At 55.3% G+C, this 13,269-nt stretch overlaps 2 protein-coding genes across 2 annotated transcripts in view; one reads left to right on the top strand and one right to left on the bottom strand.

Moving 5' to 3' along the window:
* The window catches only part of ALPK3 (alpha kinase 3), a 34,838-nt gene extending 33,576 nt beyond the window's left edge, over nt 1-1,262 (top strand). Inside the window, exons 12-14 of the mRNA XM_026068354.1 lie at nt 218-435; nt 631-679; nt 941-1,262. Coding sequence (XP_025924139.1) covers nt 218-435; nt 631-679; nt 941-1,262 — 589 coding nt within the window. The remainder of the gene's footprint in view (nt 1-217; nt 436-630; nt 680-940) is intronic.
* Nucleotides 1,263-3,609: 2,347 nt separating this feature from the next.
* LOC112967269 (sodium/nucleoside cotransporter 2-like) lies at nt 3,610-12,687 on the bottom strand. The gene is made up of 17 exons (XM_026068318.1): nt 12,613-12,687; nt 12,442-12,539; nt 11,870-11,961; nt 11,224-11,413; nt 10,658-10,799; nt 9,722-9,835; nt 9,248-9,325; nt 8,782-8,862; nt 8,352-8,432; nt 8,081-8,206; nt 6,632-6,762; nt 6,246-6,414; nt 5,815-6,012; nt 5,282-5,363; nt 4,617-4,715; nt 4,041-4,152; nt 3,610-3,737 (listed from the first exon to the last, which is right to left on the bottom strand). Exons 1-17 carry the CDS (start codon nt 12,679-12,681, stop codon nt 3,617-3,619), a joined length of 1,983 nt encoding a protein of 660 aa, XP_025924103.1. The 5' UTR covers nt 12,682-12,687; the 3' UTR covers nt 3,610-3,616.
* Between the last annotated feature and the right edge of the window lie 582 nt (nt 12,688-13,269).

Here is a 13,269-nt window from a genome sequence, read left to right as displayed (position 1 = left end):
AAACCCAGGGAGGTTGTGGTGGGGGGTGGAAGAACTGTGCCAGGTACTGGCAAGCTGATTTCTAACTCTGGCAGATGTGCTGGAGAATGGCTTTGGGAGCAGAGGGGCAAAGGTGGAGGAGAAGGCCATGTTTGCAGATGGTGGGTGTGAGTCTCCATTTGCTGAGGTGGGAGAGCTTGTCAGCTGGTGCCAACCCCAACTGTGTGGTGCTGTGCAGGATAATTCCTTTGTACCTGATTTACCGACCGGCTAACAACGTCCCTTATGCCACGGTGGAGGAGGATCTGGGGGGCCCCTGCGAGCAGTACTGTGTTACCGAGAGAGATGGCAGCCTGGTGGCAAGGGGCACCTCGGAGATTGTGCTCAAGTGCTGCACCTTCCAGCATTGGGTCTACCAGTGGACGAACGGAAACATGCTTGTGACTGACATGGAAGGTAATGGCACCTCCTGCCTGATTCCTGTGGCTCCTCCCCACACTGTGACTTGTGAAAGGAGGAGGAAAAGCCCCAGCTTAGGCCTCTGTGCCACGAGCAGGTCATCCCTGCTCCAGGGGTGATGGGCCTGCCTTTGGCACTGGTGCCGAGCATCCTTGTCTGGGCAGAGACTGGTTGTTCTCTCTTTCACTGCAGGAGTGGGATGGAAGATGACCAACGTGAGGATAGCTACCAATCTGAAAGGGTGAGTGACCGTCCAGCTGCTGTCTCAGGGCAGCCCAGACTGTCCACAGCTCTGCTGCTTGCATTGCAAAAGAAGCAATATGGTGGTGAGTGCAGCTGGGCTCCATCTTCGCTAGCCAGTGGGCAGGAGCTCTGCAAGGCCAGGCCCAGCGCTTTGAGTCCCTCCTCGCCAGTGGGCTGGGAGGGAGAGTTGCTGGCACTGGAGAACAAGGCGAGCGGGAAGTCTTGCATGAGCCAGGGCTGAGTGTGGCTGTATTGACAGGTACCAGGGGCTGAAGGAAAGCTGCTTTCCATCCCTGTTGGAGCAATTCACAGCTACTCACCAGTGTAACCACTACTGCGCCATCCTGGGCCTGAAGACTCTGGAGCCGGCCAAGCCCAAGGGCTCTAAGAGCCCCTCCACGGGCAGGAAGTCTGCCCAGTCCAGCCCCCAGCTTCCAAAGAAGGGCCTGGCAAGTCCCCAGGGCACCCGCAAGGCTGCTGTGAGCCCCAAGAGCTCCCGGAAAGCAGGAGAATCGGCGGAGGCCCAGGGAGCCTCCAAACTCAGATCTGGAGAGAGCGGCCAGTCCGGCCACCCTCAGTAGCCAGAGCCGCCTCGGCTGGGACTCTCTGCTCCGACCCTGAGCCCAAGCAGCCAGGAGGCAGTGTGCACCTGCACACCCCATTGGGAAGGGAGAGACCCCAGCAGCAGCCACTGCCGCCACTCTCCTTCCTTCGGCTCCTGCCCTGGCTCGTAGCATTTGTGTTGTGTGTGGTGTGCTAGTGAAAGAGTGACCTGGCTGGATTCACAACAGGGCCTGCAGAGCTGTGGGCATTTTGGCACTGGCCCACGGCTGCTGTCTTTATTACCTCTTTAACATAAGCTACTGCCAATGGTGGAGCCTGTGGGGCCGCACAGCCCTGTGCGGTGGGGCTTGCTTTCCTCTGTTGACTGTCCGTTTAGCTTTCTTAAGCTCGGCCCTGGTGTCTGGCCCTGGTGTGCTCAAGGCTGGGGCTGTCAGCCCTGCTCCTTTGGGCTTTGCCTGTGCCATGCTGATCTACAAGGCCCCCTTCCTGGCAGTGTCCCCAGCGCTTGCCAAGGTGACTGGCAGCCTGGGCTGTTCTCCTGCCTCCCAGCACCTTTGTGCTCCCCCAACACATGCCACTGCACATATCCCTTTTAGTGTCCTCCCTGAAGACACCGTGTCAAACCCTGCCAGTGCTCCGTGTCAAGGATGTGAACCCAAAGAGGGCACACCTGGTTCTGTTTACCCCAGCAAAGCGCTGAAAAAGTCAACACTTTGTTTTACTGCAGGTGGTTTTAGCGGCAAGCTGCAGCTCTTGTGCTTCTTTGCTGCTGTTGTTTGGGTAACCCATCACGTGGGATGACACTGGTGTTGGTACTGGTGCTGGTGGCTGCATGGCAATGGGGATTTGCACCCCTGCCTTCCTGTGCACTCCCAGCCTCCTCCTGCACCCTGGGGCAAGCATCATGAGGTCCCTGGGGCCTCCCACCCCCTTGCCGGGTGGATGCTGAGGCTGGTGGTGCTGCCTATGGGTGCCAGCCATGCCACAGTAAGGCTGCTCTACCTCATGCAGGGCACCCAGGAGCTGGGGGAGGCCTCCCCTGCATGCCGAGAGCTGCTGTGGCACATGCGGCCGTCCGGCCTGCTCCTTCAGCTCACCAGGTCTTGCCACCCCTTGGCTGTCTGCCATATGCAAACCCTGCCTGGCCACATAACACCACCCAGTCACCCTTGCTTAGCGCCACCCCTGTAAGGCACCATGTCATACCCCAGTGGAAGTGGCAGCCCCTGTGCCAGCCTGTCTGTTCTGTGCGCCTGCAAAGGATGGTGCCAGGTGGACTGTCCAGCTCTGGGACTTAAGACTTCTGGCCATAGCAGGGGGCAGCGATGGATGGGCAGTGGTGCTCAGGCTGGAAAGTAAAGTGCCCTGAGTTGCATCAAGCCTCTCTTAAACCCATCAACTCTTCAAGGTGCGCAATAGCCAGCAGAGCATGGCGATGGGCAGTGTTTGCTGCAGTGATGCTTGCTAAGAGTTCTTGTCCCAGCTCTACCTGCTCCTGTCTCACTGCAGAGCTTCACCTTCTCTAGGGCTCTGGAGGATGGGGTTGGGTATGTGATACCACCCCATAAGAGTCACGAGGGCATTGGTGTCCCATCCCAAAAGTAGCTTATGGCAGCCCAGCTGAGGAAGGGATGGGTCAGGTTGGGAGCACAGCATGCTCCGGGGCCCTGGTGCTTGCTGTCAGGTTGTTGTAAAATAACGATGTACATACGTGGCCGCATTGGCAAATGGCTGTGCTCGAGTGCAATAAAGCGAGAAGGACTGGCCTGTTTCCCTGTGCTATGGTCCCTGCGGAAAAGATGCTGCAGCTCCCTGCTGGGAGTCTGGGACTGCCTGTATGGCACCCAGCGGTGCGAGATGGTGTGGCTTGTTTTCGGGGAAGGATGGGGCTTCCAGTAATGGCTCTACCCTCATTTTCGCCCCTTGGGGAGAAGAGGGTGGCTGGGACCAGTTCCTGAAGGTGGCACCTGACAGAGGCTCTGCTCGCAAGGTTTGTGGCAAATATCAGCTGCAGGGAGCTCCAGTTGCAGAGTACAGCCCAAGCAAAGCACCCCACACCCTGTCCACTATGGAACAGCATGGTTGGATGCCAGAGAGCAGCACAGAGGGCTCAGGGTGAGTGCATGGAGATTTCCATGGTTTATTAGGGAGCTGTCCCTCCCGTCCGCAGGGCCAGCACCTCAGTGTGGGTTGCAAGGCTCACAGTACTAGCTGGCACCAGTGGGGCGGAGGGGAGAAACACAGATGCATGGGTCCATGCTGGGGATTTTTGTGCCTTTGGGTGTAGGCCTGGCAGATCCCGGTGCTTGCAGGCCCTTTACCCTGGAGCAGGCAGCTGCCTGCACCTTTGGGTGCCGCAGCAAGTCTAGGCTCACCCTGCGCAGGCCGTGTGGTTGTAGTGTCCACAGCACTGGATCAGGCATAGCACGCTCTCCTCCACACCTGCCCAGGGACCCGTGAAGGAAAGGGTCCCATTCTCCCCAAGCACTGAGCTGGAAGAGGAGAGAGACACAGTCAGGGCAAGCTGCCCCCCTTCTTCAGCTGCCACCCTGAAGCCAATGATTTGAATCCTTATGCCAGGCTGCCCGTCCGCTGTGCCTTCCCGGCAGGAGAGCAGCATTGCTGGGTGCCAGCCATGCCATGGCATGGAGTTGTGGGGCTTGAGGGTGAAGGAGATGGGATGCCTGGACAAGCTGCAAGGTTCACCATCCAGCTGTGGCTGCGACCCTGACACGCATGGATCCCCAGATAGGACCATACAGCATATGCCTCCCACAGCCTGGCCATGCACCCACCTGGCAAAGAGCTGCTTGCAGCATGTGTACATGGCATAGCTGGTGGAGCTGAAGTTGGTGTTGCTGAGGAAGGTCACACAGTCGCTCACTTCTGTTGGCACGTAAAGGAGGCCTGGGGGACAGGACCTTGTGGTTGGGACTCTTGAACCATTCTTGCAAATTCTGTACCTTGACCATGCTTAGGAATTCTGTATCCTGGCCATGCTTGTAAATCCTATACCTGGACTGGGCTTGAACATCCCCTACACCCCCCACAAGCAGCTGCAGCTGTGGCCCCAGGGAGCTCCTTGTAGTGCCACAAAACCCACCCTCAAAATGTCCTGATCCCAGCACTGATGAGGGTGAGGGGCTCCTGCAGAGCTATGGGGAGAGCAAAGGGGAGCCTGGGGAGCTCTGGCAGAGCTTTGGGGAGAGCAGGGGCTTTTGGAGGCCCTAGCAGAGCCATGGGAAGGGCAAGCCAGCCTTCCCCATTCTGTCACATGCATTTACAGGGGGTTTCACCCTTCTGCCTGCCCCTTCCCGGCCCTTTCTGGACTCTTGGCTGCCCCCCGGGGCTGCACAGCAGGAAGGACCTACCTGCCAGGCAAGCGTTGAGCATGGAGACGCAGATACCAGTGAGCAGGGCTCGCAGCACAATGGAGGCAAAGTCACCCTTGCGCTGGGGTACCATGGAGGCTGTGGGGGCAAAGCAGAGACCAGGGCGAGTTGGACCCTTGCCCTTGCTCTGCCCTGCGTTGGGAACAGCTGCAAAAGGGGATGCATCCCTCGGTCCCCCCTGCCACGTGATGCCCTGTCCTGGGAACCACTTGTCTAACATGGTGCCTTGGGGACATCATGATCCTTCCGCCAGGGACTGGCATGCTGTCTGCCAGTGCTGGTGGCGATGAGTGCTGGCAGAACACTGTGCACATCCTGCACCCATGGGTGTTTGATCGAAGCCCCCAATGCTGTCGGCACTGATGGTGCTGCCCTTTGCCCCTATGGCTTGGTAGCTCCTGGGCTGGTGGGTTGTGCCATGGCTCTCACCTTTGGGTGCGGTGCAAAAATCACCCTTATCACCTCATGCAAGTCCCATTTCTTATCTCCGTGCTGGCAGAGACTGTACACAGAGGTTCACAGACAGCAAATGCCTCCTACCACAGCTGACCTTCTGGTCCCTGGACCTGGGATCCCACTGTCACATGCTCAGGGACCCTAGACACGGGTTGCACTCAGGGACCCTGGATGTGAGTTGTACTCACTCAGGCCTCCAAGCATGATCCCGATGGAGCTGAAGTTGGCGAATCCACAGAGTGCAAAGGTGGTGATGCTCTCAGCTCGCTCCTGCAGGGCACAGCAGCAGGGGATGGTCACCTTGGCACAGCAACAGCCCCAACAGGCCCACAGTACCCAGAGCTGAGCACCATGCTGTAGCTCCCAGCCCAGCTGGGCAGGATGGAGGTGAGTTCCCCCCAACCCTGCCCTTTCTCCTCCAGACTTTTTTGGGAGCAAGGAGGTAAGTGGTGGGCTGCCTGCCTGCAGGAGAGGCTGGGCTGAGAACACAGAGGGTATGGAAGGACCCTATAACATGATCATCTGCCCCACTGGAGAGCAGGAGAGATGGAAGAGGGCTTCACTGACTGCTTCAAGATGACCGTGTACCCACCAGTGAGCTGGACATTTAAGTCTAGCTGGCCAGAGCTGCCCTCCCACCCCAACACCATCATCCACCTGCACCCATTTCACCAGGCACCATCCCTGCCCTATGCCTGACAGGGTGGCAGGTGCATCTCACAGATATCCACTGCTTCCGGTTCCCATCCCACTCCTCCAGGCCTGACAGCCGGTTCTTCTTGTACACGGCCAGCTGCTGGTATGCCACAAACTCGTTCAAGAAGATCTTGATCCCCAAGAGCTCGGCCACCAGCGGTGAGTCTGCCCAGTCTGCCCCCATGAGGAAGGCCACTGGCATGAGGACGTAGGAGCAGATCACCTGGAAAGAGCATCCCAGGAAGGAATTAACACAGAGCTGACCATCTGCATAGCTCCCAGCTTGGACACCTGTAGCCGGGATTTGCCAAGCACCCAACAAGGTGAAAGCTGAGCAAGAACGGGTCTCAGCAGTCTACTGAGGCAGTGGGCAGCAGTGGGGATGGAGGGACACCATGGATGGGGGATCTGGCAGGGTGAGGACCATGGGCTGCCTTCAGAGTCAGTGGTGGATACCTGGAAGGAGAGCCCCTCGATGTCCACCATCTCCCCGAACCAGCGCAACGCAGCATTGATAAACTCCAGCACTGCCAAGAAGGCAATGAGATTGGCTGCGATGTTAGCCACGAGCCCCACAGAGGCAGCAGCCCCATTGCTAGCAGCTTCCAGGATGTTCCGCTCCTCCCTGCAAAGGAAAAGAGCCTGAAGGGCTCATATGGCCAGGCATCCCCCATGCAAGATCAGCTCTTGGTCCCTGGATGTACTGCACTGTCCAATCACACAGGCTCTCCTGACCTCAGGTTACTCACGACACCTGCACCTACCCCAAATTGTCCCCACAGCTTCCCCGATCTGGCAGGACAAGTACAGCCGCACTCTTTCATCCTTCTGCCCCCACTCACCCACAGGAAAGGCGGATGCTTTCTTTGCCCTTGAACTTGGACTCTTCGACTTCGGGGTAGACGAGTTTGGACATGGCGAGTGCACAGGGTGCAGCCATCACAGAGGCTGCAATCAGCGATGCTGCATCTATCTGCAACATGCAGACCATGCACTCAGGCCTGGTGCCTCTGTGCAAGGCTGCACTGCATAATGTGCCACCCCAGGGTGCCCCTAGCACATGGCTGGCACATTGGTGAGCAATGCTTGGAGCAGTTCAGGGCTCTCCGTTTGCTCAGCTGGCTGATCAGGGTGGGAAAATGTCTCTCTCCTTCCCCATCTTGGCTATACACAGCGCTTAGGGCAACTTGCCTGAATGGAGGCGTTGCTGGAGCCATGACTATCATGGCCCTGGAGACATTAATCTCTCTTGCTGTTTGACCTCATATTGATGACTCCTGTTCCTTCCTTGTCCCTTTTTATCAGTATCATCAGAGCAATAGCTTGTGCAACTTTGAGAACTTTTACCTGATGACGAACAGCCAAGCTTCCAGCAGGAATGGAGTATTACAGTAACAGCCTCTTCTCACCCCTCCCCTGCCCTCTGAGTGGTTATTTCCTTTTTCCCTGATCTTTCACCCTTAGCTTTCTGTTTAAAGAGACTAATTAATGTTTAATTAGCAGGATCCCTGCCAGCAGATTGAGGGGAAGGATTATTCCTCATTACGGAGCACTGATGAGGCTGGGAGATACTGTGTCCAGTTTTGAGAAACTGATAAACTGGAGAGAGTCCAGCAAAGGATCCTCAACATGGTCAGGGCACACAACCTCCAAAGAGATGCTGAAGGAGCTGGGCTTGTTTAGTTGGGAGAAGAGAAGGTTAAGGGGACGGGGGGTCCTAACTGGCATTTCCAACTACCTCAAAGTGGGCTGTAGAGAAGACAGCCAGATGCTTCTCAGAGGTGCCCAATGAAAGGAGGAGAGGCAATGATACAGGTTGCAGTAGGGAAATTCCAGTTGGACATAAGGAAAATACATTCTCCATGACTGGGGCAGCCATGCAATGCACCAGAGTGCTGGAGGGGATCTCCATCCATGAGGATGTTCACCACCAAAGTGGACAAGGCCCGACCACCCCGCTTGGGTTTTGCCATCAGCCCTGCTCTGGGCAGGAGGGTGGATCAGAGACCTTCAGAGGGTCCTTCCAGGTTAAATTATTCTGTGATTCAATTATAAGATTTGTGCAGGTCTCTGTACAAGGACACACAGTGAGGGTCACATGGCAGTTCCTCTGATGTAGCATGGTGCCCCAATTTGCCAGGCCAGTGAAGGTGAGACTGGACATGGATGCACCCTGCCCTCACCATGCTCACTGAAGGGGACCACTGGGCACCTGCAGGGGGTCTCCCCAGCAGTGTGTGCCAGGGCGCCCAAGCAGGGAGCATGTGACATGCACCTACTCATGTACTCACCCCAAAAGAAATGTAGGCTCCCATCACACTGCCCGCTATGGTGGAAAAGCCACCAGTCATCACAGCGTGGATTTCTGAATTGGTCATGTCTGCGAGATATGGGCGGATGAGCAGTGGGGATTCAGTCTGCAAGAGAGAAAACCCTCTGGTGTTCTCAAGGGAGGTCCACACAGGGCTGCAGGTCTCTGGGGAAGGGAGAAGACGACCCTTCCTCTGTGGCAGGCTCAGTTGCAAGGGCTGAGGAGCTGGATCTCTTCCCCAGATTTCTTACCTGTCCCACAAAAATGTTCCCTGCCACACTCAGGGTCTCAGTGGGAGTGGTGCCCATCGAGACCTGAAGCACCCAGGAAATCTGAGAAAAGACAAAGTCACCAGCTTCAAAAGGTTCCTGGCACCCCTGCTGTGCTCCCCTGCAGAGTGGGCAGAGTCCAGCCCTCCAGCCTGCCCTCACCAAGCTGCACAGAGGTGATCTTGGGAAGTGTCCACAGACCACAAGCAACATCAACCCAAGGGCTTGGCTTTCTCAGGAAGATGTGCAAGAAAGAGGGATTTTGTGTCTATCATTTTAGCAGGACAAATTACCCCAGATTAGTATCATTCCAATTTTCCTGGGACATTCCCCGCCTGAGCAGGGTAGTTAGAGAAAGCACCAGGTCCTTCTCCTTTCCACCATCATCTCAAAGCCTGGTGTGAGGCCCTACCTTGAGAATGAGCCACTGCATGACGCCGAGGTAGTAGAGGATGGACATGACACAGCTGAAGAAAACGATGATGGGCAGAGTCTGAAGGCAAGGCAGCAGGGCACAGGATTAAAGGGGAGCTGAGCAGCACATCTGAGTACACGTGGGGACCAGGGGTCCCTGCTCCTTGAGCTGGGCATGCTGTGGTGTCGCATAGCAGCACAAGGCATGGGCCAGCCCATGCACTTGGGGTACCACCACACTGGGCATGCCTGGCAGGGGTGATGAGGATCAGTTCTCAGTGCAAATTCCCCAGGGCACTGAGGAGATCCCCAGATGGGTACAAGGCTGAAGGAGACCCATACTGGAGCTATTTGAGTTCTGGTCCAGCAACCATAGTTGCATTCAGCTCCATGCTCTCCAGACACCCAAACTGGAAGAAAACCAGGCTCTGCTCTCCCTCCCTAATCCCATTCCTCAAGCTGACCTGAAAGGCAAAGACTTCTTCAATGAGTGTGTTCCCAAAGACGAAGCTGGAGCCAGCTGTGGTGTAACTCAGGAAGAACTGCAAGTGGAGATGTTACACAGTAGGACAGATATCTCCATTAGCTCTTTCCCTGATATCTCGCTTCTACCTAGCAGGGGACTGTCCTCCCGCCCCAGCCCCTCAGCTCAATTCATTGCCCCAACAGATAATGACCCTGTGAAACCTAATCTGGGGATACTGGTGGGCTGTCTCTGAGCCATGGGGCACTGCTTCAGCTCACAAGGGACACTGCACCAAAGGGCTTGGACTGCTGTACAAAACCAGAAAAGAGCTGGTGTTTCTCCACTCCCAAACAAAAACCTTTGTGAGTGTGAGGTTCCTGAAGCTTCTCAACCCAATGCCACCCTTGGCTCTTCTTGCTGATCCCAGGGGAGCTACTTGGCACAAGCACAGGATGGGGTGAGCAGACAGTACCTGGATCTGGTCACCCAGCCACTGGAATGCTTGGACGCCAGGAGTTGTTCGGAGGATGAAGAGTCCAAGTAAAAACTCCAGGCCAAGGCCCCAGAAAACAGCTCTCCAGGACACCTGGGACCAAGAGCAGAAATGGGGACTGAGATGTTAGCAGAGCCTACAGACTTCCCTCTCCAGCCTCCTGCTTCTGTCAACAATTGCACATGGCAGACACCATCACACTGTGCCCTGAGTGATGGTCACAGGAATGCTACTAAAGAAAGTGTCATAGAAACCTGCAAGCATAGGCTGGTGATAGAGGAAGGAGAAAATGAGTTGGTGGGACTCAGGAAATGGCTGATGGAACATAACCTACCAGGCTTACACAGGAGAAGAGCACAGAGATCTTCTAGTGGTTTGACTAGTATTACACATTCCCTAGTGCAAAACTTGCTCTTCACTAACTCTTTGGAGGAAGGGGGTGGAGGGATTGCCCAAAACATTTAAGCAGCTTGAGTTGGAGGTCAATGGGACATCACTTCAATTGCTTCTGCCCAAGCCACTCAGAGTGCCCCTCCACCTGCCTGAAACCCATGAGAGGGTGTGGTGCTAGGTCTGTCTCGGGATGAAGAATGTGCTGCAAAACAGGACTGAGGTACCAAGAGGTAGCCCTGAGAGGAGCAGTGAGGAGAACAGAGCAATGGCTTTGGTACTTCAGCCATTCAGCCTGGTCTCTGCTCCCCAGGCTACATCAGCTCTTAGCTCTGCCCAGGAGCCCTGCTGGCTCCTCTTCTTCCTTTGAGGAGCCCATGGGCTGCTCCTCTGCCTCAGTGATGGGTGGTCAGGGGATGCCAGTAGGCAGGAAGCACTTGTTCCCTACTTCCTCCTCAGCTTTTGGTGCTGGGTGGTTACACCCAGCGAGGGGAGCAACGGCTAAGCCACATCTGAAATGCTTACTGCGCCGTGGTGCTTTGAGCAGGCAAACAGGAACAGAACCAAAAAGCAGAGGCCAGCAAATGAGATGAGCTGCTCTGGATTTCTGGAGGTGTCCAAAACCAGCCACGTGACCAGACCGCCCAGGAGGACCACACATAGCAGCCTGCAAAGGAAATCCCAGGCTGTGTCACAGAGAGGATGTCCTCATGGGGAGCAGACAAAGGACAAGCTAAGGAGCTAATTGTCCAGGAGATGCCACCTTAAGGGCCACACATCTAATGAAACCTGGGGCTTAGACATAAGTGAGGGATGCAAATTGCCATCACACTTGCTCTTTGGCTGAACTTCCCACAATGGAGATCACTACTGAGGTAGAGGGGTTGGCAGTAAGCCATTTTTGCCACAGCTTTTAGTGTTGCCCTCAGGCTGGGCCATGCCTCATCATTCACAAGGTGCCTGCATAAGCACGAGGGCAAGTGCCCAACACCAATAGCTGTCGGTCATGCCAGTCCAGCTCTGGCTGGGAAGCCATGTGAGTGTGGATCCAGGCCCTGGGAGGGATGTGTCCCTGTCTCTTCCTGACTCACCATTTCAGCCACGGCCAGGACTTTTGGAAGCACTTCCGACAGGGCCTGAGGAGCTGCAATACCTTTGCCCCGCAGTGCTTCTGGAAGAGACTCCAGCACATGAAGAAGACAACCACAGCAGTCATAACAACCAAGGCGAGGGCTCGCTGGAAGTTGAGCCAACAGGCTGCAGCAAAGTAGCACAGGTAGGCTGGAGAAGACACGCTGGGAGTCAGCAACAGCAGGACCATAGGATCATGGGATCATAATACTAACTGGGCCCAGTGTTGATGCCCACTTCTCTCCAACCTCCTTCCCTGGCCTCCCTTAGGGCCCCCATCTGTGTGTGGGGAGGCCTTAGGGAGCACCACCCCAGCAGCCTGGCTCTGGGGCTCATCAGTGACAGCATCTCAGCTGTTTGGGGGCACATGGAGTGAGCAGAAGAGGAACAGCAAACCCTCTGGTTAGGGGGAGAAAGAGGAAAAGGATAGTAGGGTGCAGGCAGCCCTCATAGGACAAGAGTGATGAGGTGACAAAGAAGCAGACAGCGGGGCTGGTGAGAACAGATACAACCTCCAGGCAGATGATGGTGCTCAGTGCTTGGAGGATGGGAGCATGACCAGCCAAGGGTTATGGAAATGGGGCCTCAGCATTGAGGAGACCTCACCTAAACAAAGGATCCCCAAGATGACTTTCCGTATTGCCTTGGCATGAGCCTTGCAGAAATGCTTTGCCTTGGATGCCGGGTGCACAGCCTTCCTGGGGAGATTTACACAGCAGAGATGTGAGAGGCCCAGAAGATGGATCTGGGCTCCGTAACCAAAACCAGCAGAGCCATATCATGATCTTGCCTCCTAGACAGCATTTGCAGCAGCAGTATGGCAGTGTAGGTGTGCCTTGGCCTCTAGTAGCTATACTGCCTACTCCAAGAGGAGAAAGCTGGCCTGTTATGGCAGGGGAGACCTCCCTGTACACACCAGAGCCCAGGGCACATTGAGCACAGGCTTGCTCCAGGTGGCTATGCTGCTACGGGGACAGAGACCTCACCACTGCTGCTGCCATACGAAGCCATCAGGCAATGTACGTCCTACCTTGTCTATACAGCATGACCCTACACTGCTCCCAAATCAAGTACTTGCAATCCAGGTTTGACAGTACAAGAGCTTGCTATGGAAATATCCTACTGAATTGGAAATATCCTACGTGCAGTGTTGCGTGCATCTCCAGGGGAAATTTTACCTCCAGTAAGAGGAGAATCTGCCTTTCCCTTCTCTTTCCCTCTCCTCTTTGGTCTCACCACATGGATCATCAGATTCTTCATGGAGCCTCTCCTCCCCCTGAAAAACACCATTAGCTGGAGTACCCTAAGCAGTTTTCTGTGCCCAGACAGGAGGGGAAGAGGAGATTTACCTGGGTGCTGAAAGCTGGGTTATCTGAGCCCTTCTCAAGGTTGACCAGGGTTATCTGGTTATCATCCATCTTCAGGTGTGCTGCAGCTTCAGTGTATTAGAGAGATGGCACTGCCAAGGGCCAACACGCTAGCTGGGAGAGAAAGCTGGGATCAGCTCTGGAAGGGAGAAATGTCTGACCCTGATTTTTGAGTCTGGGACTCTGAGAGGAGGATACCCTTTGTAGCAGAGCTTCAGAGTGCCTCTTGCACCAGCAGACTGAGGGACTAACTTCAGGGGTCCTCAAGTCATGGGATTAGTGTGCCGGCTTGCTTGCTCTTCTCTAACTCCGGGAAGGTGTTTGCTCTTCCTTGCTTCCAAGCGATTACAGATGAGAATTAAACCCAGGTGATTAAATATGATACAGTGGGGAGAGCCAGCAACACTCCTTCAAGGGGACAACAGTGATCACATGCCTCAGTGTAGGTCCCCTTGCTAAAGTCCTGTGGGATTTTGCAAAAAATAAATGCGACCACATCCCTCACTGAAACCTCTTAATATAACTAAGTGACCATAGGATAAGAAAGATGGTCCTTTCACATTGAAGGAGGGTAGGAATAAATGGTGGTTTTCATGAGGACTGGTCAAAACAGAAGAGTCATACTGGGAGGGATGAGAC

This window comes from Apteryx rowi, unplaced genomic scaffold, assembly GCF_003343035.1.
Source record: "Apteryx rowi isolate R43461 unplaced genomic scaffold, aptRow1 scaffold_27, whole genome shotgun sequence".
Classification (NCBI taxonomy): Eukaryota; Metazoa; Chordata; class Aves; order Apterygiformes; family Apterygidae; genus Apteryx; species Apteryx rowi.
This window is presented reverse-complemented; position numbering and strand designations above follow the sequence as displayed.